The 27,883-nt window shown below is 33.8% G+C and overlaps 1 protein-coding gene across 2 annotated transcripts in view; it reads left to right on the forward strand.

Annotated features, from left to right (window-relative positions):
- LOC145252544 (multidrug resistance-associated protein 1-like) overlaps positions 1-27,883 on the forward strand; it is a 214,630-nt gene that overhangs the window by 134,678 nt on the left and 52,069 nt on the right. For both annotated transcript variants that reach the window (XM_080112095.1, XM_080112096.1), the window contains exons 17-21: positions 2,306-2,482; positions 6,545-6,712; positions 12,565-12,763; positions 19,241-19,292; positions 26,071-26,257. In XM_080112095.1, the coding sequence (XP_079968221.1) occupies positions 2,306-2,482; positions 6,545-6,712; positions 12,565-12,763; positions 19,241-19,292; positions 26,071-26,257 (783 nt within the window). The remainder of the gene's footprint in view (positions 1-2,305; positions 2,483-6,544; positions 6,713-12,564; positions 12,764-19,240; positions 19,293-26,070; positions 26,258-27,883) is intronic.

A 27,883-nucleotide genomic window follows, 5' to 3' on the forward strand; every position in this document is an offset into this window, starting at 1 on the left:
AAACCGACGTGAAAACAATAAATATGTTCTATTAAAAAAATTTTTCTTCAAAATCTTTGGATTTGGCATTAAATAACCCGAAAAGGGTTGATATGCCGTAAACCAACCAACCAACCAACCATCCTGTTTTCTGGAAGTGATCTGATATGTCTCTTGTCTGATGCACCAAATTTTATATCCCAGTATAAATCTTTACTTTGATGGGATTGAAACCCACAAATTCTTGAAATTCTACTAATTACTTTCCTGTTTCAAGAATTCCTACCTGGATCTTTCTATTTTCACATAAATTCACAGGATTAAACGGTTTTTAAGGTGTTTGGTATGCTGTACAAATACTTTCTGGATTTACAAGGATTGTACGAAGACTTGATGCTTCACAAATTTTTACCTTGTTGGATTTGTAAACAGTTGCTGTATTCTTTGCTTTCCGGAACCCTAAACTAAAAACTTCACTGGAACTTGTATCAGTTTATTTTTATTTTATTATTGAACTTTGAACACTTTTTTGAACATTTTTCTGATCCAATTTTCTTTGTTCAGATCTTTTTTTTATTTTTTTTATCTAATTATATATGTATTTCTGTATCCCTTATTTACTGTTTCTATTTTCTCCCCTTCTTTCTACACTTTCTCTTTTATTTTCCCTATTTTTCCTTTCTTTTATTATCGGCTCTTCTATAATGATCCCATTATTTATAGGGGCCTATTTTTTTATTTTTTTTACCCACATATATACTACCCTTCCTATTCACCCTTATATGTTGTACCTACTTTTAATTACTATTCACCATTTTATCCTGTTCCTTCATTCTCTGGTCCTGGATATGACCTTAAACTATATTCAGTGGTGAAGCCCCAGCTTGTGAGCTTTTGGGAGTGTGGAGCCACCCTTTAATTGCCATTGCTCCCAGGTCCACTCTGACCTGGAGTGGTAGTACCTGTTAGGGTCCCAACTATGGGTTAAATAGAAACCGACTTGAAAACAAAATATATTCTATTTAAAAAATGTTCTTCAATCTATGGATTCGGCATTAAATAACCTGAAAAGGGTTCATATGCCGTAAAACAAAAATAACCAACCAACCTTCATTCTCATTTCATATCTAAATGTCATTAAGCCAGTTTTTTCTATATTTACATTTTCTATAATTCTGACCCTTTTCTTAATCAACAATCCTCCCACTATCCAACAATCATGAGGTTGTTTGCTCTGCAACTGAGAAGGCTAACATGCTTGCCAGTCGGTTTGCCTCCAACTCCACACTGGACTCTGCCAACCACCCCCTCCCTGACTTTGCGGACAGATGCCACACTAGACGATCTGAAAATCACTACCTTCTCAGGTGTATGCTATCATAAGAAATCTTGACACTGCAAAAGCATGTGGACCTGATCTCATCCCGGCTGTGCTATTAAAAAAGTGCTCCACCGAAGTAGCTCCAGTTCTCTCCAAACTTTACAACAAATGTCTTAATGAATCTTGCTTTCCTGCCTGCTGGAAAACTGCTTCTGTAGTACCAGTTTTCAAGAATTCTGGCGAAAGAACTGACCCAGTAAATTATCGTCCCATTAGCCTCCTCCCACTTTTCACCAAAATATTTGAGACAATAATTAACCAAGCTCTAGTCCATCACCTTACAGATGCTAAACAACAATATGGATTTAGACAAGCCCGTTCAACAGCAGACATCCTAACTGTAATTTCAGAACATATATACCAGTCACTGGACAAAGCGGTAGCTCTAGATACATCTAAGGCTTTTGACAGGGTATGGCATGAAGGTCTTCTCAGCAAAATCAGATCATATGGTATCACTGGAAGAATACATGACATAATTAAATCCTTTATAGATAATAGAAAAGTCCAGGTTGTCCTCGACGGTCATACATCTAAACAATACGATATAAATGCGGGAGTGCCTCAGGGGTCTATCCTGGGACCTCTGTTATTCCTAATATTCATAAATGACCTCCCTGACAAAATTGCCTGTGAGATGGGTATATATGCTGACAACGCCACACTCTATAACAGACACGACAGGAAAACAAATGAACACATATCTAAAGAAATGGCAGAAGCACTAGAGGATGACCTCTGATCTGTAGTGGAATGGGGACATAAATGTTTTAATATTGACCAATGAAAAACCAAGATGGATATTCTTTTTTTTGTTTGTTTGTTTGTTTGTTGTCATTTCTGTTTTTTCTTTTTAGTATCAAACAAGAAAACAAATCTTTCCAAGCAGTTTTTGAATGTTTTAATATTGTCTGCTGTTTCACCAATTCCCTTTTCCTCATTTAGGGTTCCGTTGCTTATGTACCTCAGCAATCCTGGATTCAAAACAAAACTTTAAAAGACAACATTCTTTTTGGAAAAGCTTACTGTGAATCTTTGTATAAAAAAGTTGTTGAAGCTTGTGCCTTGCAGACGGATTTACAGATTTTGCCAGCTGGAGATCAAACAGAAATTGGAGAAAAGGTTTGTTTGTCTGTTTTTTATATATATATATATATATATATATTCTTTTATTTTTATTTTTGACTTTTTTAAAAACAAAAACTAATTAAAGTTATGAGAATTGACAAAAAGCTATTAGAAGAATCTTCAATGAAATGAAAAATTTTAAATAAACAAACTGTTTTGAAACAATGTTAAGATGAAAATATTTTATTTAAAAAAAAAAATCGTTCAATTTTTTTTTATTTTTCAAGCATACTAATTTTTCAAAAATCAAATGATTTCTTTTTTTAATAAAATATTTGCATCTTTACATATTTTCAAAACAGTTTATTTAGAATTTTTAATTAAAGTTGTTTTCATAGAATCATTCTTACCTCATTAATTGAAGAGTTTGGCTGGTTACTTTTAATGCCGCTAAAACCAAGTTTCTATCTTTACATCATCAACACTCTGATCCCCATCTGGCATCAATTGAAATGAATGGCTCCCATCTTGGGGAGGCTCTATGTTTTGACAAGCTTCTGGCTTGATCTTTACTCCTGATATTAAATGGAACACGTACATCAAATCCGTTGCCAAGGTCACAAGAAAAAATGGTTGGATCTTTCTATCGATCCAGTAGATATCTCACTGCTGATGTAATTCTCTATGTGCATAAGAGCCAGTTACGTCCAAGGATGGAGTATTGTTGCCATATCTTGGCAGGAGCTGCTAGAAAGATCTTATTCTGCCTTGACTGTTCAAAATAGACTTTGTAGCCTAGTAGGGGATGCCCTTTTCTCTTCTCTGCAACCTCTTTCTCACAGAAGAGACGTTGCAAGCCTGTCTCTGCTTTCTCGTTATTTTCATGGCAAGTGCTCGTCTGAGCTCCAATCTATGGTCCCCCCTTACCAAACTTTCATGAGAAACTCTCGTCTAGCTGAAAACACTATCAATAATTTCCCCCACTCTTTATCTGTGCCTAAACCTAAACATAGAGTCCATGAGCAAAGCTTCTTTTTTAGAACTGCACGCCTGTGGAACTCTCTTCTGCATGCCTGCTTTCCAGCTGACTACAACATGGTCGTCAAGTCCAATGTAAACAAGTTCTTGATGAGCCGTTCCCCTTAAGTAATCCAATTTACCAAATTTCCACTACTAACGATTACTATGATATTGTCCCATTGACTACTGTACACTCTTTAAGGTTTATCCTCGAGTGGCCTCCAGGCCTTGACAAGTGGCAACTCCTATGTAAAAAAAAAAAAAAAAGTTTTAATTTGTCATTACGTACTCCAACACTTATTTAGTGCAAGAGTTCTGTTAATGCTGAATAGAAAATTAATACGAAAGCATTATTTATCGCAAAACTCTTTTCGCTATCGTAAAGAACAAAAATTTCTGCTGTCTTATGTTACATCTGTCGCAGCATGCAGCTTCATTTTTCTCATTCTTTAGTAGTGGTTCTACTTATCATAAATGTTACTATTATTCTATGATGGGGTACCAACATGATGTATGTTGTTTTTTTGGGTTTGAGTGTGTGTATACACTGCATGAACATACTACTTATGTATGTGATGAAGGGTTCATCTGAATGTATGTACGTGTCACTAAATGTCTACAGTGGTTCTTCACTATTTGAACCTTAGCTTATGTTGCAGTCAAGGTGTGTGTTCTTAACATTTTCTTAGTGTATAATTAACTCTTTTTTTTTTTTTTTTTTTTTTTTTTTAACCCTGCCATGATCTTTAGTAGTATCTCTTTTAGTGTGTGTGTTAACATATAACACTAATGCATAAACATGGCATACCCAGTTCTGCTGCTACCTTTTGGAAGATTCTTTGATCCTCTTGAGGGAGTTAATTCTCTTGACAAGAAGACGCATGTGATTAACTAAAGGCGATGGGTTGTTTTGTTTGTTTTTTTTTTTTTTTGTTTTTTATAGTTGTTTATTTGCTCCCAGGCGTTACGTCTAGCAGAGAAGCGATCGACAATCTTTACTTGGGCGGCTAGTTCTTGCACGTCTCACGTCTGAGACGCTCCCCCCCCCCCAACTTTTAGAGGAGCTGTATGTAGCACATGGATGACAAAAAGCCGAGGAGGAAATCAGAATACTCACAGTTGACTTCACATAGACATTTTATTTACAAAGAAGCAACACATAGAATCATAAGTATTACATCTATCAGTCTTACTCCAATTATTACCTGAGTTTAAGTATTTTTTTTTTTTTTTTTTTTTTTTTTTTTATGTATTTGTGGGATCCTTTGAGATGAGGCTTCATAATTTGTGTATTCCATTTTTTTTTGTGGACTGCTATCCTCATCTTCATAGTTGTGGTTTCACCACGTTTTGGCCAACTCATCCTCTGGCCTTCTTCAGCTGATTAACAGCAACAGGATAGGAATGCTGAGTCTTGTAACTGTATTCTCAGTAATTACCACCTTCCATAGTTATCGTTATACCATTTTGGAATGATAATTGAAAAATAAAAAAATGAAAAATAAAAAATACAAAAATGAAAAATAAAAAAATAAAAAATAAAAATATTAAAACTAAAAAATAAAATATAAAAAATAAAAATATCAACGACATTGTTTTATTTATTTGCAGACTATTATCCTCATCTTTTTTTAATTGTTGCTTCACAACGTTTCGGTCACCTATTCCTGTGGCCTTCGTCAGGTTGTTAACCGCGACAGGATAGGAATGCTGAATCTTCAGTAATTACTGCATTCCATAGTCGTTGTCTCATCACGTTTTGGCAAACTAATCCTCTGTCCGGCTTTGGGTTGAATTGAAACCGCTATCTTCAGACAATGCTCACCTGGAACCGTAGAGCCTGAATGCTTCTATCCACTATGCCATGGTACCTGAAGAAGACCAGAGGAATAGTTGGCCGAAACGTGATGAAACAACAACAACTATGAAGATGAGAATAACAGTCCGCAAAAACATTGAATGTACAAATTATGAAGCCTCATCTCAAAGGATCCCACATTTATAAAAAAAAATGAACGGATAAAAAAGAATATTTAAACTCTGGTAATATCGGACTAAGACGTAAATATTACGCAAGTATAAATCCTGTAGTATATCTGCATGAACATAATTACACGTAATAGTTAACTAAAGATGACCACCCAATAAAAAAAGTGGAAAAAACTAATAGGGAATTAATTAAAATAAATGTTTAAAAGAATATGCAAATTAGCTAGATATTTTGCAGATGCATGCAATTCCACAACCTACATATAACAAAGTTGTATTTTAATTTTAAATAAATAGAAAAAAAGGGGTTTTTAATATGAATATCGAAAAAAAAAATTTAAAAATACTCTTTGTATTGTACATATCCAATTTTGCTTAGTTAAACTAAATATTTTACCTTCCTTGTTTTGTAAATATTATTATGCTTTTTGGTCATTGTAAATATTTTAATTCTTTTTTTCTTTTAGAATGAATGTCGCCCGCCATCCCGTAAGCTGGGGAGTTGATGTTTTAAGTAGGTCCTGGTAAGAATGTAGGCAGTTGTTGTAGTATGATAGCGATTCTAGAATAGTTATACCTAATAAAGTACTTGTTTTTACAAGTCTAGCTTAGTTCAGCAAAGACCCCGTTTTTTTCCCCAACCCCCCTTACTGGCCTTGGTACCTAAAGTGCTTTCGGACCCCAAATGAGGCTAAATAAACTATTTTCTTTTTAAATAAATAGAAAAAAGGGGTTTTAATATGAATATAAAAAAAAAAAAAAAAAATTTATAGGAGTATAGATACTTAAAACAACTATAAAGATAACAGTCCGCAAGAAGAATGAATGCACAAATTTAAGTATTCTAATATTAATTTTAAGTGGATGAAGGAATGGGTTATTGTATATGCTATAAATAATGATGTTGCGTGTTTCATGGCCCGGAACATTAGTAAATAAACTTTCGACATGTAGTGAAGCAATGATTTTATTTTTTTAGTTTGAAGAATAGGAGTTCTTGGGTGGATTTTACACTATGCATTCTTTTCAGGCATATTTTGTTGCATATCTAAATATTCACATGACATGTGTATAAATATATATGAATTTAATTCTTGTTTTGTCTAGGGTATCAATTTAAGTGGTGGTCAGAAACAACGGGTTAGTTTGGCCCGAGCTGTGTACCAAAATGCTGACATCTATTTGCTGGATGACCCACTTAGTGCCGTTGATTCGCACGTTGGGAAACATTTATTCGATGAAGTCATCGGACCAAAAGGAATGCTTTCGGGCAAGGTTAGTGCTTCAAATATTAAACATCTATGATGAAATTGATTGTTTTGTCTTATGTGAGTTACATATATATATATATATATATATATATATATATATTCAAGAAAGTATTGTTAAACAGCACGGCTGTTTAACAATACTTGCCTGAATGAAAACATGCTGCCTAAATACAATATATATATATATATATATATATATATATTATATTAAAACTCTAAATTTGTGGGTCACCTCAAATTTTAACGTCATGGCGTCATTTCTCGGAAAATTTTCAAACTTAACGACTAAGGCTGGAATGCTATGTTTGGTTTTGATTCTAGTTGGATTCAGGAGACACTGCTATATATTGGGTACAATATAATAATCAATAGAGAATTGGCTCTATAATAATAAATACAAAATCTGCATACATTAAAATATCATATTTTAGCATATATTATGACCATACAATGCTGGGCAGCTTTCTAGTGTATGTATATATATATATATATATATATATATATATATATAAACTCCTCCTACCTAAGGTTACCGATACTACAACCTAAAAGGTTATGGAAAAAAAAAAAGCTTCATTCCAAACATTTAATTCAGAAATTTACATTTTTATATATGATAAATTAAATGGGATAAACGTCAGAAAAATCCCTACAGTGATCGAGCTACATTTTGATGACTTTAATCATCTTGTCTTGCATTCAATAATAGTGTATATAATTAAAGAACAAATGAAAATAACAAAATAAGATAAAATAAAGATATTTGCAAAGCTGATATTTGGCAAACTGACACCAATTAAAACAATTTAAATTTATTGTCTGGACTGGTCATCCCTCCCACTAATATATTTGTCGAGCACACACACACACATCTCCTCCCCCTTGTTTCTGTCATGAGTGATTCAAACTAGTCACAGATTTAAACACAAAGAAAAAGGAAATAAGAAAGAGGAGACATTTCTATATTGAAATTCAGTCATTCCCACATTTCAATGAGTTTTTTCTTAAAGAAAAATGTACACGCATATGTGTGTGTATGTTTATTTATTTTTATTTATATATATATATATATATATATATATATATATATATTACAATAACTTTTACATGCAAAATCCGATCCCGCATTTTGCTAATTCCTGCCCTCTGATGAGAAGGAGAGTATTTCTTCGAAACTCCGCGGATTAAGGACTATCCACTTATCTTGTGCTTCCTTTTTAAAATTAAATATGTTTTTAACTCTTTTTCAAGATGTCTTTTAACATGGTTTATTAATCATTTGTTCATATATATATATATATATATATATCTTTCCTTTAGTTTTTCCACTGAGGAAAAAAAGCCATTCTTTGAAACTCCATGGAATAAGGAAATATCTTTATTTTGTATCCCTTGGTCAAATAGTAAATGTTATAAATTGTAATTTGCAAAGTTTTAACTTTTCATATATATATATATATATATATATATATATATATATATATATATATATATATATATGTGTGTGTGTGTGTGCAAGTTTCATCTTTGAGTTCCAAAATCCTATCAAGCTCTGTAGTGAGGCAGATTGCTGAAACAATTTTTCACTTGGTGCTTGTATCACTAAGTGAAAGATTCTTATGGAATATTGAGATAACTTGTCCTACTACTGCTCATGCTTTTTTTTTTTTTTTTTTTTTTAATTCCTCTCATCATAGTGAAATATTTTAGCCTATCTCGGATCAGATCTTTATTCTTTTTGTCTCTCAATGAGCTGAACCTGTTATCTCAACTGTTCTACATTTACTAACACAAAAGCTCTTATACATCTTTTTACAATGTAGCCATACCATCCAAATTTCCTGTCATGCACACATCACCCTATATTGTCCAAATTTAATTTCCCTCTGAGGTCATCAGATTTAAGTTCATCTTTAAGACTCACATTATCCATCCTGTAAAATCGACAATTTGTTATAAATATACACACAAGGTAGAAAGTAGATTTTTTTATTTATTTTTTTATTTCATTTATTTTTTTATTTTTTATTTATTTTGTTTTTTATTCATTTATTTTTATTTATTTTGTTTTTTATTCATTTATTTTTATTTTTTTTATTTATTTATTTTTATTTTTTTTATTTATTCATTTATTTATTTTTTATTTATTCATTTATTTTTTATTTTATTTATTTATTCATTTATTTTTATTTTATTTATTTTATTTTTTATTTATTTACTTTATTTTTTATTTATTTATTTTTAGCAGTTTCATAACTCTCACTTTTCATTATTTTGTCCTTAGTCCTCACATCTCATGAACGGAGTTTCTGACAAAGGGGAAACAATTGCTGTTTAGGTATGAATCTATCCATGTAATATTTATTACTGACTGGTGTTTTGACCTTGTTTGGGTTTTTTTTTCTCTCTTTACATCAAGTGGCTTCATGCTATGTCTGGAGCAATTTCTATAAAAAGTATGGAAAAACATTGGCTACTCATGTGAAGGACAATGTGAAAGTTTTCACTATTCCTAAGTGAAGGTGTTTCTGTGGAACGAACTGGATTTGAACTTGGAATATCCAGGTTGTCGGTCCATATCATTAGCCACTGTCATATCCTTGCTGATAATGATGTTGCCTATCTGTTGTTGTAGCTTTGCAGGCCAGTAATAATCAAGACAAACACTGGTGTAATTTTTTGAAAAAGTGCATTAGCAAAAGTATGTTAGAGAAGTACACATCATGATTCTGAGGCCATAGCTGCCGCAAATCGCTACTATTACATGTAAATGTAATTGTTACTGTCTCTGGATAAATCCATTATTCCTGTAACAGTTATGTAGCAGCAATGTTATATCATGGAGTGTTGGTCCCTCACCCAGTTTTCTCTCGCAATGTACAGAATGGAACGATAAGTGTTGTTCTAAAAGAAAACAGCAGTACAGCTTTATTTTAAAACTTTTATTGAAAAAATCAATTTAAGTAACTTTATTAGGTAGTAGAACTGATATCTACTCAATGTAGCTGCCTTCAGCCTCAATCACCGCCTCAATACGAGTCCAGAACTGGGAGCACGTGATTTCTACAAGTGCCAGCGAGAACTTGATGAATACACTGCGGATGACAGCAATCAGGCTGGCTTTGGTGTTGTGGGTGGTCATGTTGGTGATGTTCTCGATGTATGATCAAATAAAGTAGTCCAGCGGGTTCAGGTCAGCGGCCACCTGATTGCACCAGGGGATCACCATACTCTTCAGCACATCCAGGTACACTTTGGTGTTGACTTTCAAGCCGACTTTGAAGTTGTGAGGTGGCATGACGTGGCCCTTGCTTGAAACCACATCAAAGACTATAACTGTTGCCGGAAACCTTGTTTTCATCACCCTGGGCACATCCTGTTATTCATGAGAATCCAGTGATGCTGGCAGTGGTCCTGTTGTCATAACTTGGATCGGTAAAGAGCATAAGTTGTACAGCGGCGGATCTCCGATCTCGCTCGTTGAACATTATGTCACTTTCAGACATGATAGAAGGCTTCTATTGCTCTTGCCATTTTTACACAACTGGCCAACTAGTAGATGGTCTGCAACAAAGAAAGAAACCCGGTTTTCATCAAATGGAAATGGAATCATGTCATCTTTTCTAGGGCGGCAGTTTTATCTGACCAAACTCAAAACATAAGGATCTGCTGAAAGCACTACATTCAAAGAGATTCTATGATGGACGGATCAGTTTCACTGGTATGGTTGACTTCCTGGATAAACTGTTGTAGAAGCATAAATGTCTTGAGTGTAATGGGCTTTGAAATGTTAAGACTCATCAAATCCAGGGACACTGCTATGACTTGCAGGTGCATCCAGTCAGAGATTGCCCACAAACACCCCATCTCCAAATATAAAAAGGAAGGACGCACACATGCTTAGACAGTTCAAGTTTGAATTTAGAGTATTCAGTTCGACAGTCCACAGCTGTCAGTTCTTCTGATAAGATGAAAGACTTCTCGTGGAAACAGCGAGAGATATTGATGTATAGCAGATGAATCGATAGAAAAATTTCCACCCTCCTTCTAAGGATGAGCAGAGAACTGGGGTTTGACTTTGATCGTGAAAGTGAATAAAGTTCCAATTGTCCAGAAAAATGAAACTTCATCTGTTAGGCATGAGAGCTTTTGTTCCAGGTGAGCCAACACGGTCAAGAGATACAAAGAAGATATAAAAGGTATGTCTGCTTTGTTTTTATGAACACCTCTGATATGCCATAAAGTGAACATTGACCGAATATAAACACGCAACAGAGTGAGCTTGTGCAGTATCAAACCACGTGAAAAAATGATGGTATATCAGCAGAGAGATTAGTATTATTAAAAAAAACAACACTGAATTTGGAGACAGGTTCAAATTTTGAACAGTTTGAAAACGTGTTATCGTATAGAAAAAATTGAGAACGATTGTTTTAAACGGTCATCTTTCCGTTTTTATTGCATGGAGTTTGTGTATTGATGCCTTCGTACTTTTCAACCTTTTTGCTGGAGCAGAACTCTATGGAAACATTCCATTGGCTCATGGAACCCCTATTCAATAATTTTATTATATTATATTTATCTTATGCAAAAAAAAAAAAACAGTACTAAAAAATAAAATGAAATGAAAATACTCATGTTCAAAGTATTATACATGTTTGTTGTACATGAAATAAAACCAAAATTGTACATATTTGAATAGATTACATATATTCTTAAAAAAACTCAACTGGAAACTTAATCTTGGTGTTTCTTGCTCAAGTCTTTAAGATTGTGTCATGTTTTTAACAGACACACACAAAGTTCATCTTCAACAGACATCAATTGTGCTTGTTTCTTGTGTTTAATAGTTGTCAGTTGAAAATATAAATTCTCTCAAATAAGAGGTTGAAAATTACACAAGAATTTGTAGCGTTTAAAATATTAATTTTTGCTCGACAACTCTGGATTTTTAATTGTTAAATGTCATTTAAGTTTGGCTAGTGCCATAGCAGTATTAGCTAGTTTTTTCCCCCACAAATAATACACAAAGGTGAAGGACACTCTGGGTTTCCCATCCAAGTAAATCCCATGGCTATGTAGTTTTCACAGTACTGACAAACTTTTAGTTGGAAGTTAATTCCATCATTCTTCATTGGAAGAGCCCTCCTGGAGTTGGAACAGATACATTGAGAGCATTGCCAAGGCTGCTGCTGACTTTGGAACTACCTTCCGAGATTCTGCTTTCCCAATTGTACTGACATGCAGAAGTTCAAGTGTAATGTGAACAGACATCTTGCTGCTCATCTCCCTTCATAATATCCCTGCAACTTATGTCCCCGATAGTAGCCCCCACTTCAAAGTAGCACTATGCCTTGTTTGGGATGAAAATTGAATAAAAAAATTTTTTAAATTTCTTAATAATTACGATGAAGTTGCATCGCTGGTAGTGGCTGCAGCTTCAACAGACTGCTTCAGATCCTAGGAACCTCTGGACTGTACTGGCAGAACCCTAAGCTACCATTTAACCTTGGTTGAGAAGCACTACCTTAGGGTATGAATAAATAACATTCCTTAGCTTTCTTTTCAATTCACCAAATTATTGACAATAATTATGTAACTAAAAAATTAAATTAACCCAAAAAGAATTGATATGCCATAAAATTTCATTTTTGTTTGCTTTTTTTTTTCTTCATTTGTTTTCTTTTTTTTTGTTTTCTTCATTTTTGTTTTCTTTTTTCTTTTTTTGTTTTCTTTTTTTGTGTTATTTTTTTTGTTTTCTTCATTTTTGTTTTCTTTTTCTTTTTTGTTTTTTTTTTTTGGATTTTTTGTTTTCATTTTTGTTTTAATTTTTTTTTCTTCTTGTTCCATATTTAGACACGGGTTTTGGTGACGCATGGCATTGGCTTTCTGCACAAAGTTGACCTGATTGTCGTCCTTAAGAACGGACAAATATCGGAGAAAGGAACTTTCCAGGAACTTTTGGCTCGTAAAGGCGCCTTCTCTGATTTCTTGCAGACATATTTAACAGAACAGATGCAGTCCGTCGAAGGTCTTAATGAACTCATAGCATCAGGTAAGTAGACTTTAACACTACCTCTCCTTGTCTTGTCCGCTATGGTTTCAAAAACATCAAAAAATTTATTTCCCCAACCCACTCAATCCATTATAAAACATATTCCAGGTTCTATTGAGTGTAGACAATAATTCAACTAATGAAAAAGTATTCAAGAAATTAAGTAACATCTTATAACACGGTGTTGATAATGAGTTAATATTAAAATATAAGGAAAGAAGATACCAAAAATAAGTGGAAGAAACATTTGGTTCACTCCACCATATATACCTAATCAAAGCGGAGGAAGTACTAAACTGCACACTCTGCAACCAAAAAATAACAATCAAACATTTACTGACAGAGTATAGAAGACACAAACACATCCAGAATAAATATTTCGAAACAGCAAGTATTGGAAAAGTTTCCAAGAAGTGGAGCCTCAACAAATTTTAAAGTACTTAAAAGAAACAAATTTATTTAAACTCCTTTAGACCAATCAAGTAACATTTTACTCTAGAAAAACAAACTTTTCTGAAAATCTAAAGGATCTTGCTTCTGAAGGTAAACATTTTAAGAAATTTAAAATTTTCTATTTCAGTAACCCTTTCTTGGCATTAAATGACCCCTAGAGGTTGAAATGCATTTTATTATTATTTTATTTATTTATTTACTTTTTTTTTTTATGGATTGATAGGTGCTATTTTTTCTGTTGAGTTAAGGGCAAAATAGATTCATTGATGGATATAATAATTAAATGAATGATTTTGTGGCTATGAAATAGGTGCTGTCAAGAATTGTGAATGTCAACATACTTAAAAGGAATAAATTGTAAGATGGTCAACATCATGAAACTTGGTATTTAGACTTTTGTCATTTATTTGTTATATGCTCTTTGATTACATAGAACTTCATAAATTAAAGGATTGATATAAATAAAAGGTGAAATATAATTGAAAAAACATATTTCCATAGAAATATATGGAGAAATATGTTTGTTCAATTATATTTCACTTTTTATTCATAGAAATCCTTTAATTTATGAAGCTCTATGGAACTGCAGAGCATATATACAAATAAATGAAAAACGATCGAGTAACAAATAAAAAAATAAAAAATAATTATCACTTTTTTGGATTTTGTAATCATGCTCATATCCCTTTATTTTCTTTTAAAGTTGATTAGCGCTTTTTCTTTAGTGGGGCAGGTTATCTCAATATTCCATAAGAATCTTTCACTTAGTGATACAAACACCAAGTGAAAGATTGTTTCACCAATCTGCCCCACTATTTCTGATGAGTTAAGGGCGGAATAAATTCAAGAACTGACATGATAATTACATGAATGACTATGCTCTGCGAAACAGGTGCTGTCAAGGATTGTGCATGTCAACATAAAGAAAGAAACAGTAAGATGGTCAACATCTTGAAATTTGGAATATACTTTTGTCATATATATATATATATATATATATATATATATATATATACTAGCATGGGTGCCCGGCATTTCCCGGGTATTTGGAGGTGCATATTGAGCAAAAAAAAAAAAAAAAAGCAGTCAATTTTTTAAACTTTGACCCCTATTATGGCCCGTTAAAATTTATTGCTTTGGCTCAAATCAAGTTATCAAGTTAGATCCATATCCAAGGAACCTATATCTAAAATTTCAAGTGGTTAGACCCAAAATTGTCAGGAGTTTGGTAGAGTTCTCAAAGGTCAAATCATTGAACTTTGACCCCTTAATCACCAAATTTCTGGCCGAAAACCGAGCATATTGATTTTTCCAAATCGCAGTACCCTGTATATCAAATTTTGAGTCTGTAGACTTAAAATTGACAGAGTTATTGCGTAGGGAAATGTAGACACACAGACAGACAGATACACAGACACGTTCACTTTTATAGGTATATATATATATAACCTCATCGTTAAAAATAACTCCTCGCCGGCGACAAAAATGTTGGAGCAAACCAATATTGTGTACAAATTTCAATGCCCCTTAGGAGAGTGTAACTCCAAAAATAAAAACGCATATATTGGATATACAAAAACAACATTGTCCCGTCGATTAACGATGCATTTGAACAGTACTAGCTCAACATACCAGCATTTAACAAATCAACATAGCTGTCCCCCCTCTAATCTTAGAAAGGTCCTCGTGGACAACACAAGGATTTTGCAACGAGAAAGTAATTGTAAAAAAATTAAAAATACTTGAAGCACTATATATAAAAACCCAGAACCCATCTATAAATAGCATTAATTTTGAAAGTAGCAATAATGTGCTGAAATGTTTAGCATAACCAGTATACAACTGGTTTTACTAACATTGCCTTTTATCATCCTAATTTTTAATCAAGTTTTTTATCACTCGTAAATGTATATTTTAATCGACTTTTCATTGACTCTTTTTATCATTCGTAACTATATATTTCACTTCTATTTTAATGATTCAAGAAAGAATCGAAAGCGCTCGTGTGAACCATGGAACATTTGTAAATACCTTCCATCTTGAAGTTAAAAAAAATCTTACGAAAGATCGAAAAAATGAAAAAAAAGAATCATTAAGCAAGGTATCTCTGTTGTTTTTAATGTTTGCCTGAATATATATATATATATATATATATATATATATATATATATATATATATACCTGTCATCCTGTTTTTTAAGATTGAATCGCCCAATCGCTGAAGACAAGATGAAAGCAAGCAAGGTTCACAGTTTTATAATTATATAGGTATTAGTGAGTGGGTGAAGCAACATGGTGAGAGGAGGCAAGAAAAATAAATATCTTGGAGAGATGGATGATGTAATTAGTTAATTATAATGTACGGTTTATTAGAACAATTTTTAAAGTTTGCTTTTTTTAAACATAACTCAATCCCAGAAATAAAATATATATTTAAATCTATATGTTTCTTTATTACAGTATATGCGTATGTTCCAGCCACTGCTATTGAACACTATATATCTCTACTAATTTGACATATAGAATTTAAATTCTCCTCTTTTCCCATATTGATTGATTGTGGCCTGGGGGCTGAATACCAGACTGCAAAGTAAGAGGTGACTTTGTGTAATAAAAGGTATTGCTTATGCAAGCATCCGCATCTCTGTTTAGCCTGTCTAGACAAGATCGGGGGAGAAAAAAGAAGAAAAAATGTTTGTAGATGGATTCTTTATATACATGTGATATTAATTTGCATATGAAGGGAATAGTCGCTATAAGAAGGATGAATTGGAGAGGACAGGAAGTAGAGTTTTTGACAGCCAAGAGAATGCATAGATGTTGAGTTTGTGTTGTGAATCCTGGTTTAAGTTGAGAAGTTTGTAAAAATTGTGACATTTTTTTTTTTCATTTGTACTTTGCAACTAGGTTCAAATCTTTCAATCGGCAGTAATTATCATTTTCTACACTGATGATTGCATAAGTATTAAATACTGGTGTCTCTAGGTACAAATAATAAATATTGAAAAAAAATATATATGACACGTTTGATAGAGGAACAGCATAAGTGCCAAAAATTGAAATTTTGAGATTTTTGTCGCAAAAAGCATAAAATATCAAGAAGCATCTAATCCAAAAATATCATTTCTGAATTCAAAGTATTTATGTGAAAATGAGTGTTTGAATATTTTATATATATCTGTTGAAATGATGATACTTCAGACCATAGATGTTTTTTTTTTTTTTTTTTTAATTCTTTACCTAATTATGTTCTATTCGTTTTGATTTTTCCAGACTTGCAAATCAACAAGCCCTAACATCATTGTTGTTCATTTAAGTCGAACATCTAAAAAATTTAATTTTGTAAGCCCATTCAAATATGACTCAAAGAAAGAGAATAAGAAAGATTGACCAGTGGAAAGGAGAAACAGCAAAACAGAAACGAATTAGTGGAGAAGAATATGTCAGTAGTTCTCCAAAATGCATTGTAGGAAAGCATCGGCTTGGAGAAGCATGTTCTTGCAAGAAAAAATGTTTCGTAAAAATAGGTTACCTGGAAAAAGTTGCGTTAATGAGGGGTGTGCAATAAGTAATGCCCCTGACCCACTTACACTTGTCTAATCTAGCTGAAATTTTGTGTATGCAATGATTTATATCTCTACGGGTTATGTGGCAAATTACAGCTCTGAACTAATTGTGGTTTCTGTTCTACAGGGGTTTGAACTGAGTCAGGTGTGAAATGGAGCCTGTTTAATGTCGAGCAGTGATCCGGTTTTTGTATTTGAAAGGACGCACACCACAGGAGACTTTTGATGAAATGAAAGAAACTATTGGTGATAATTCTCCATCATATGACCTTGTAAAACGATGGCATCGTGAATTCAAACATGGCCGGAAGTATGTGGAAACAGCTCCCAGACCTGGTCGCCCCCCCCCCTTCTGCCATTGATGAGGCATCTGTCCGTCAAGTTGAGGCTGCCATTTTGGAAGATCGGCGCATTACTATTCGCCAAATAGCCCAAGATGTCAAGATTAGTACAGGGTCTGTGAAAACTATCATTCATAGCCATTTGCATATGCATAAGGTGTCTGCCAGATGGATTCCCAAGTTGCTCACACCATTCCAGAAGCAAGAACGCGTCGAGTGCTCGAGGATGAATTTGGAGATGTGCCAAGAAGATGAGGCAAAGTTTTTCAAAAGACTGATTACACAGGATGAAACCTGGGTTCATCATTATGATCCAGAGACCAAAGCCCAGTCAATGCAGTGGAAGCACTTGGACTCACCACCTCCAAAGAAGGCAAGGGTGCAGCCCTCCGCTGGCAAGGTCATGCTCACAGTCTTCTGGGACCAGGATGGAGTAGTGATGACAGATTTCCTGGCAAAGGGTACCACAATTACAGGAGCCTATTATGCTTCACTTTTGAGGAAATTAAGGGAAGCTATCAAAATCAAGAGGCGGGGCAAGATCAGCAAAGGTACTCTCCTCCTGCAGGACAACGCTCCGGTCCACAACTCATATGTCGCCAGATCAGAAGCACGGGCGTGTGGTTATGAAATCTTCCCCATCCCCCCTACTGTCCTGATCTTGCACCCTCTGACTTTCACCTCTTCCTAGCTATGAAGTTGTTTTTGAAAGGAAAGTGTTTCCCAGATGATGCAGCCTTGATTTCTGAAGTCACGTCGTGGTTGGAGGACCAACCTGGGGTGTTCTAAAAAACGGTCTCCAGAGCTGCATCAAACGATGGGAGAAATGCATAACTCTGGGTGGTTCCTATGTAGAGAAAGACTAATAACTGTGCAAAGTTTCGTTGCTCTACTGCTATTGGAAGTGGGTCAGGGGCATTACTTATTGCACGCCTTTCGTATTCAAATCATTCTGGAAAATAAAAAATTACAATGAGCAAAATTGCTGCGTACAGAAATATGTTAAAAAACAAGAGGTCACAAGAAGGCATCCAACAGAACAGAAGGCATACAGCAATTGTATACCATGTAAAGTCCGAAAGGGGAAACGTTCAAAGTTTGCTAAAAAGCTTTCCTAAACATTCATGCAATTACTCAAAGGAGTATTGTTATGCATTTAACCTCTTTTTCTTTTTCTTTTTTTTTTTTTGTGAAAAGTATCCAATAGCGCTTGCGTTCTTCCACCGAACGTATCATATATATATATATATATTTATTATACATGTACTAAGTGCTTTAAATAAGTTTGCAGACTTTTTTTATACAGGCATTTAAAATTGTAGGCATTTGAAAATTCAATATGTCATTGCTATACGTCTTATGAGATGACTGACCAATTTTTATGTTTCCAGATTCAAATGAACGGCTACAGCAGGAATTGGAATACACCCTACTAAAGCCTGATTGTCACAGCTGCTGATTCAAGAAAGGCAAGCTGTCTATGAGGAATGATGAGAGGTGTGCGAGGAGTCAGGAAGTTAGAACACTAGAATTGATTGGCCAAATAAAGAATTTTATGGATAAGAACCGTTGTCTATAAAGACAATAAGTGCACGGTTTAATGTCAGTGTGGGAAATGTACACACGATTATTTGCGAGAAACTGAAGATGTGGAAGATTTGCACGAATGCATCAGTCCACAACTCCATCTTTGTCACAAACTATTTGACCAAGCTGGGCATAAAGACAGTTTCTCAACCTCCTTATAGTTCAAACCTTGCTCCCTGTGACTTTAGGTCATTCCCTAAGCTCAAGGAAAACCTTAGAGGCTATCATTATGAGACAATTGAGATGAAAGAGGCTCTGACAAGGGTCATTGACACAAGAGGGTTTCCATGGGTCCTTCCAGAAGTTGTTGGAAATGTACAAGTGCATTGCAGCCGGAGGAGATTACTTCGAGGAGGACTAGAGTTTCATGTGTGTACTATCAATAAAGGTGTTTATATGAAAAAAAAATCTGGAAACTTATTGAGGGTACCTTGTATATATGTATACGAGTGAAACAAATGTTATTTAACTCTGTATAATAAATGTATATTGCATTTGGTGACTTAAAAAATTTTTTTTTTTTTTAACAGAAGATGATGTCATGTCATTGATGAACACGGCCGGAATGAATGAATTAAAAAAGTTGGTAAATTTTGTTCATTTTCTTTTTTTTATATTCAACTTGCAGTAACATATTTTTTTTTTTGTTTCTTTCCGGTTTCTAAATAATTCAGTTTTTGTTTATTTCATACAAAAGCCGATTAGAATCTGCTGTCCTCCTTTTCTGTTTGCATTCAAAACGATCCCCTTTGGACCTAACATCATCACCAAAATAAGAAGAAAAAAATAAATAAAAAACACATTATGGAGTCTTCTATGATTAGGGTGGATTTTACTGAAAATCTGAGAGAAAAAAAGTGATTTTCATCTTGTATAGCAGGGTTATCAGGTGTTGCCCGGGGCTATAAAAAAAAAAACTAAACAGATGTTAAATAGTGTTAACCCACTCCCTCTCCTGAAAAGAAATTGTTTTGTTTTTTTTTTTATGTAAGGAGTGAAAAAATAAACCTTAGGCGGCTTTAAGACCACTACTGTAAGCTCCAAATAAAATCGAGCACTACTAAAAGTAAGTTTCTTACACCCCACCCACCGTTTGTAGAGAAATGACGATAGTTAAATGGTAAATTAAATCCAGAGCTAGTGTCTTTCAATTTGAAAGAATGATGTATATATGAAGAATATTTATCCACCATGCTTATGTAATGGCACCAGACTAATAATAGAGAAGCTGTGTAATAATTTGGTTGCCGCTAAAAAAATATTGCATCATACTTTGAACGAGAAATTATTTTAATTCCAAAATTGAAAATTGTTTTATCTGAAGGAAACAATATCGCGTTTGCCAGGGTTCAGTTTCCTATTCAATGAGCATTTGCTATGACTATTCATCTCAAGGACAGACTTTACAGAAAGTTTTAATTTACATAGAAACACTAGACTAACTGAAAACCTTATCAATAATTTTCCACACTCTTTATCTGTGCCTAAACCTAAACATAGATTCCATGATCAAAGCTTCTTTCTTAGAACCGCACGCCTGTGGAATTGTCTTCCATTTTCCTGCTTTCCAGCTGTCTATAATATGGTTGTCTTCAAGTCCAAAGTGAATAAGTTTCTGATGAGCCGTTCCACTTAAGTTAACAAATTTACCGAACTTCCATTACTATCGATTACTATATTGTCCTTTTGACTACTCTACACTCTTTAACCCTTATCCTTGAGTGGCCTATCGGCCTTGATAGGTGGTGACGCCTATGTAAAAAAAAAAAAAAAAAAAGAAAAAAAAAAGAGAGACAAACCTGTCTTTCAACATGGGCAACTATATCCTGCACTTTGTAGAGTTAAGCGAAAGGATGGCATAAAAGTGTTTTCAAATCAATCAAATTGTACAAAAAAATGTAAATAGAAGATTATTGTCTAAATAAGTTTTATTGACCATATTATTAACATATAAATAAAATATTTGACCCAACACGTCGTTGGTGTTCTAGTTCTTGATAAAAATGACCATTTGCCTTCCAAAGAATGAGTCTTTTTTCCTTAGTCTTATGTATTATTTTTCAGGAGTTATACTGATTAAAAAGAAATACTAACTTTTCAGGGCTTTGTGTATTTTTGATGTTTTAGCTGGACAGATTTGTTTTGAATTTTGTGAACAAAAGAATCAATGAGATAATTCAAATCGATTCATCATGTCAAATGTGATGCACTTGACTCTGCGATTGCGACAGAAAACGCCCAACACAAGATGTGTTTTTAACCTTTTGGCCCAGAAGGTTATGTTTTTGGTCAAGTTGGTTTGTGGACAGCCTAGCGTCCACATCAAATGGAATTTCCATGAACAGGGTATCTTTCCCAAAACTTCCCATTTGTGGAACACGTTACTGCAAGATTACTTTCCTGGGGGCTACAACAGAGAACATAGGCATCTTCAAATCTGTTTAAAAAAACTCGTCATAAATTGTCCTCATAAGTCATCAAATTTTATTCATTTATTTTCAATTCCCTCACAATATTTATCATTTAACTCTCAATCTATTCATCTCATTAACCCTAATCCCCAAACGTGTTTTAGTGTTAGATGTGACTCATTAGTAAAACATATATTTATATCTACAGGATTCACTCCTAAACTAATTAATCAATCCTTATGAATTTTAAAACTACTAAGCTTAATCCTCTGAGTGCAGCTGTGGTAAAATTGTGACCAGTCTAACACCTCGAATAACACAGAACTGGCTTTATTTGCAATATAAGACACAACAGCACAAATCTACACAATGAATTCAGCAGTTGACTAAGATGTGCACGAGAAAATGACAGTTTTCCATGAGTAGATGGTCAACTTCATTATAAATTCAAGATGGCCACCATTACGATATGCAAATTAGTAAAATTTTACAATTTATTTTGATAGATGTATTTTTCTGTGCGACAAATCTCATGTACATTGTTTAGCCATACAATGAACAGTTAAGCTTACAGAGTTATTTTAAAATTGGTGTAAAAAATAATTTTTCTACAAAAACATTTAGAGGGTTAAGGGGTTCAAATGTTCACTATATTCAGTTTAATTTTGTGGTGAAAAAAAAAAGGTGCAAGTCTTTTGTGAAAATTCAGATAGCTCTGTTTTTATTTATTTATTTTTTTTAACTTTGACCATTTATATTAGACATAAGTTAATAGTCTCCAAATTTCAGTTTTTTTGGAGTATTTGAAACTTGTATATTTTGGGCATTTTTTTTTTTTTTTTCATTTTTAAAAAACTTTCAGAACAGAGGGAAATAAATCAAAAAGATGTTAAAGTTGCATGAAACTTTCACAAAACAAATACACTAAAGTAATAAAATAACACAAAATAAAACATGAATTATCTGAACATTTTTATTTTATTGCTTTTTTCACCCCAAACAATACACAGTACCACTTGGATGTAAGGAGCTACTATATGGGACAAACTTTGCAGGGATACTATGTAGGGAGTTGAGCAGCAAGATGTCTGGTCACATTGCACTTAAACTTCTGCATTCTGCATAGTTGGGGAAGCAGGGAGCCAGGAGGGAATTCTAAAGTCTAACAGTTTGAGAGAAGAAACTATTTGAATAGAAGATTATTGAATCAAAATAAAATTAAGAAAATTCTGAAAGTGCCTTTATTTATTACGAAAGTTTCAATTTTGTTTTTAAAAAAAAAAAAAAAAAAAAGTTTTCCAAAAAACGCATGTTCACGCATGTTCCAATAATGACTGTTCAAAACTATTTATAAACTTTAAGTCATACATTTTTATATAACGACAACTTCATTTCAGAAATTTTGAAATTTTCGGTAAAGGTCTTCTTGATTTGTTTCCTCCTCTTCTGAAAGGAGTTCTTAAAGTGAAAACAAAAAAAAAACTGTCTGAAATAACCAAATGCACAAATGCTGAGTATTTTAAAGAGGTTTTTAGAAGGCATAATATGAACACAACCTCCCATTTGAAAATTTAGATGTTTCAGATTTTTATTGCATCTGATTCATAGTCATTTGACACCAGTTAGGCACTCAATCACTTTTTCATGAAAAGATTTTCCTTTGAAACAAAAGTAACAAGATTTTATTTTAACCCAGTTTCTACACCAAACAATAGATTTGCAAAAACACATCTCCCAATTTAACACCGCCTATCAGTTTAAGGATCATCTATATCTCTAAAACTCAAACCCAACTTACACCCTCTGCCCATCTTGCTGGAATAGATACTAGGGTCATTTAAGGTAGACCACACAGCCAGCCTCCTTGAAAATTATGAGCTATTTTATCATTGGACATAAAAACTTACCTAAAAACAAGCATTTGGAATGAACATAACTTTTGTAACGTCTCAAGTGGCTTACAGTCACAGCACGAAATCTTGTATTAAATATCACATTATTATTTTAAATAGCTAGACCATTTTTGCATCATCTAATGCTGAGCCAGATATTTTTCCCATCACTGACCTGTCATCGCAGCATGCATTTATACATCCTTACTAAATCTGCACCATTTCGCGTGTTTACACAATCAGTCTTATGCATATGTTTTAATTGTCCTTCTTTTAAGCATAGAATATAGAACACCTGGAACCTGAATGGTTCAGAAGTCCTATATAATTTAAGAAAACCTTGCTTTTTCCAAAGATGCTAATCAATTTCTTGGATGGTCTACTTCCTTTGCTAAATATTTTCCTCATTTGTACTGTGCCTCCTCACCAAACATGCATCATTTTGCATGTTTACATTAGCTAATTGCAGAGATTCTTTGTTTAATGCCTGTGCATGTCAATATTATTCGCAAAAAATAGCAAAGTGCACAAGCCATGTAAAAAGACAGAAAATATTCCATCTATGTACTGTACGAATGTTTGCATAAAGTGACTTCAAACCGGATATGGTAGACGTCATCTTAATTTCCTCTGTAAAACCATTCCTAGGAATAGAAACAGTGACAGAAAATAGGGTGGTGAGGCAGATTTAAATTCCTCGTATTATTTGGAAATTTTTTACTACAGTTGCCATCTTGAGTATTATTTTCACGACATTTCGGTCGATGTAACCTTTGAACTTCGTCAGTGGTTTCTTGTTGAATTCAGGTATTTACACAAAATTTTGAACAGAATCTTTTATTTAATTCATGGGAATAGCAAGCGCTTGTTCCATCATTCATGACTGGGTAGAAATCCTAAGTGATTTGCTATTGTATTTTGAGTGTTGGCCAAACCGAAGATTGAACCTTCAATCTCCAAAAAATGTAACTTTATAACTGAATTTACCAAGTACTTTATCCACTACACTATGAACAATTCTAGTATGAATTTTAAGAACTTTAAACCCATTTTGTTTCGAGATGTTATATCTTTAGTTGTAAGCCATTTTAGTTTCCGAAGAGAAATATTGTTTCAAACAAAATGGCTGTTTCAATCTATAGAAGCTTTTAATTATAAAAGCTTGCATACTGAGAAGAATAGCAGACTTCCTTCCCATGTGAATATGAAAAGTTATGTGCAAGAATTCTAAAAAAAAAAATTCAGTAAATTTTTAGAATGATGCCGGTTTGTGATTGGTTGGTAGCAGTGTGATTCCATCCAATTGGTCATTTCTTATCACTTCTGTCTATAAATAGAAGCTTCCAATTGTTTGTAACCCTAACCCACATTATAGCAAAAATATTGCAACAATTATGATTTATTACTATATATATATATATATATATATATGAGCAAATAGTTAATAAAACATGTTAAAAAAACAATTTGAAAAAGAGTTAAAAACATTTAATCTGAATAGGAAACACTTAATAAGTGGATTGAGATTACTTTATAAATATTAATTCTTTAATATTTATAATATACTTTAGTTTTACCATCTTGGATAATTTTGGTAAATTTAATTGTAATTTTTATTTTATATATATGACTACTTCATTTAATCACATAAATTAATATACGAAAGTATTATTTTATGCGTAAACTTTAAGTATTTACTTCAACAGTGCTCAATACATAGGTAAGTTATAAAAATATATATGGCAATTAAGCTACACAGAATATTTCATGTTTCATCCACGCTAGCATAAGCCTGACGAATCCTAGCATGGATGAAATGCTGAATATTCTGTGTAGCTAAATTGCCATATATATTTTTATAACTTACTATATATATATATATATATATATATATATATATATATATTTATGAATTTTTTTAAGTGGTTATTCATACTATTTTGATTCTTTGGACTATTGTTCTCATTTTGAGTTATTTTCACAATGTTTTGGTCGATGTGACCTCTGACCTTCTTCAGGTGTATCTTGTCAAACTGAGATATATATATATATATATATATATATATATATATATATAGTAATAATAATTAGTAATGAATAGTGATATTTACAACTAGAAATAAAATAGGTTTAAGGCCCCCAAAATTCGTACTAGAATTGTCTGTAAGGGCCTATGGCTCAGTGGTTAGAATACTTGGAAAAATCAACACCTAAAAAAATATATATTTCCGCTAATATATTTATCGAAACCTACTTTTAAGATGTAAGTTTATTTAATAATGATTGAATATCAAAGATTTCAGGAAAATATGATTATTATTTGATTTTTACTAGATTTTTAAAACAGGAACGTTGTTTTAAAGCGTCGATAATGTAAACACGATTTTTTTTTTTTCTATTAAATGGTAAAAAGTTAGGATGATAATATTAAATTACAATTACATCGCGTTACATATAGGGGTAGGGTAAAACTGGAGGTACCGATTGTAAAGTGATATTCTTCTGAAGGTTGAAGATTCAATCCTCAGTGTGCATGACTGATAAATACAATTATGAATTATTTAGGACCTCTATTCAGTCATGGCTGACGGAACGAGAGTATGTTACTTCCATGAAGTAAATAAAGGGTTTCATTAGAAATTCTGTCCAAATTCCCAAGTTCGACAAGATACACCTGAAAAAGGTCAAAGGTTACATCAATCAAAACGTTGTGAAAATGGCACTCAAGATGAGAACAGTAGTCCGAATAAACCAAATAATTTATCCTCATCTCAAAGATTCAGAAATGTAATTTAATTCCTGTTAATAATGCTTTATGCCAAAATCGGGTCTTTTTGCATCCTATGTTGCTCAAGATATTTTGTATCCATTGATTTTTTTTTACAAAATTAATTGCAAAATGAAATGGGCAATAAACAAAATATAATTGTTCCAGTGGTTAAATTTAAATGAAACAATTTTGATTTATAGAAAATATCCACTCCTATCCTCTTTAAAATTTGTTTTTATGATCGACTTTGTCAAAATTATTTCTTGTTATTGTGCTTTTGAATGCAGGCAATTTTCCAGAGAGAAAGCCATTCACATGTCAGAAAGCTCTATGTCACTCTGCTCGCAGCCCCGTGAAAAAACAATGTCAATCTCATCTGACATTTCCAAAACGTCTCAATCAAAAGAAAAAGAAGAAAATGAAGCAACGGCAAAAGACAGATTAATCCAAGCAGAAGCGATGATGACCGGAAATGTAAGTTGTTCGCTTTAATGTTGTCCTTTTTCTTTTCTTTATTTTAATGCATAGAATATTTTGATTTAGGTGATTACCATTTTTGAATATATTCCTTTCAGTACCTTGAATACTTTAATATGCTGTTTCAGAATAGCTTTGTGTGTATGTATGCATATGTGTGTATATATATATATATATATATATGTATGCGTATGTGTGTGTGTATATATATATATATATATATATATACACACACACAGGGTGACACGATAAATTTTCAGAATAGCTTTGTGTGTGTGTGTGTGTATATATATATATATATATATATATATATATATATATATATATATATACACACACACACACACACACAGGGTGACACGATATGTATGTATGTGTATGTGTGTATATATATATATATATATTCTTGCTCGTCCGTCGGAATCGACGATGACCAAGGTATCAATCAATTCGGCGTCAGGGGTTTGTGGGTCCTGAGATGGCTGATGAGGCCAATCCGTGCTCGGCAGACTCTTCCACACTCTGGACATGTGAAGGCGGTATCGGCAGGCTGTGAACAGGCAGCTCTCTCCTTCCTCCTCTTGCGCTTCTGCTGGTCGTGTGTCATGCGTTGTTTCTCTGCCCTGTCGGCTCCTAGGCTGATGACGCAACGCCAGGCCGAACGTTTAACAGCGCGACTCTCCCAAGACTGGGGGCTGATGTCAAAGTCTTTTAGGGACGTTCTCAGACAGTCTTTATATCGTTTCTTTTGGCCCCCTGCATTCCGCTTTCCCTGGCTGAGTTCCCCATAGAAAAGTTGTTTGGGGATTCGGCTGTCGTGCATGCGATAGACATGGCCTGCCCACCGGAGCTGGGTTTTGCGGATTATGGTGGTGATGGTATGGAGCCCCGCGCGCTTCAAGACTTCTGTGTCAGGAATTCTGTCTTGCCAGCGAATGTTGAGAAGATTACGGAGGCATCTGAGGTGGAAGCCATTCAACTGTTTTTCATGTCTTTTATATGGCGTCCAAGTTTCGCAGGCGTAGAGTAGGGTTGTCAGGACGACCGCTCGGTATACTTTCAGTTTGGTTGCGAGTGTAATGCCTCTCCTCTTCCACACATTGTCTCTAAGTCTTCCAAATGCACTGCTCGCTGTGGAGATCCTATGGTTAACCTCAATGTCAATGTTGGCGGTGCGGGAGAGGGTGCTGCCAAGGTAGGTGAATTGCTCCACAGCATGGATCTTCTGTCCTTTGACAGTGATGCCGGGTTCATGGTATGCATCTCCTGGGGCGGGTTGGTACATAACTTCTGTCTTCTTTGTACTGATGGTGAGACCAAAGTTGTCACAACTGGTGGAAAATCTGTCCATTTGACGTTGCATCTTTATCTCATTTGGGGCATTAAGGGCACAGTCATCGGCAAAGAGAAGGTCTCTGATGATGGTTTCCCTCACTTTCGTGACTGCCTGCATTCGCCTGATGTTAAACAATTTCCCGTCACATCTGTACTTGATGACAATGCCAGAGTGACTGTCTTTGAAAGCGTCCTGGAGCATGGCAGAGAAAACCATGCTGAAGAGCGTCGGGGCTAAGACACAGCCCTGCTTGACCCCGTTGGTCACAGGGAAGGGTTCTGAGGGGT

Source organism: Euprymna scolopes, chromosome 29 (assembly GCF_053919585.1).
Source record: "Euprymna scolopes isolate OS-2025 chromosome 29, ASM5391958v1, whole genome shotgun sequence".
Taxonomy (NCBI): domain Eukaryota; kingdom Metazoa; phylum Mollusca; class Cephalopoda; order Sepiida; family Sepiolidae; genus Euprymna; species Euprymna scolopes.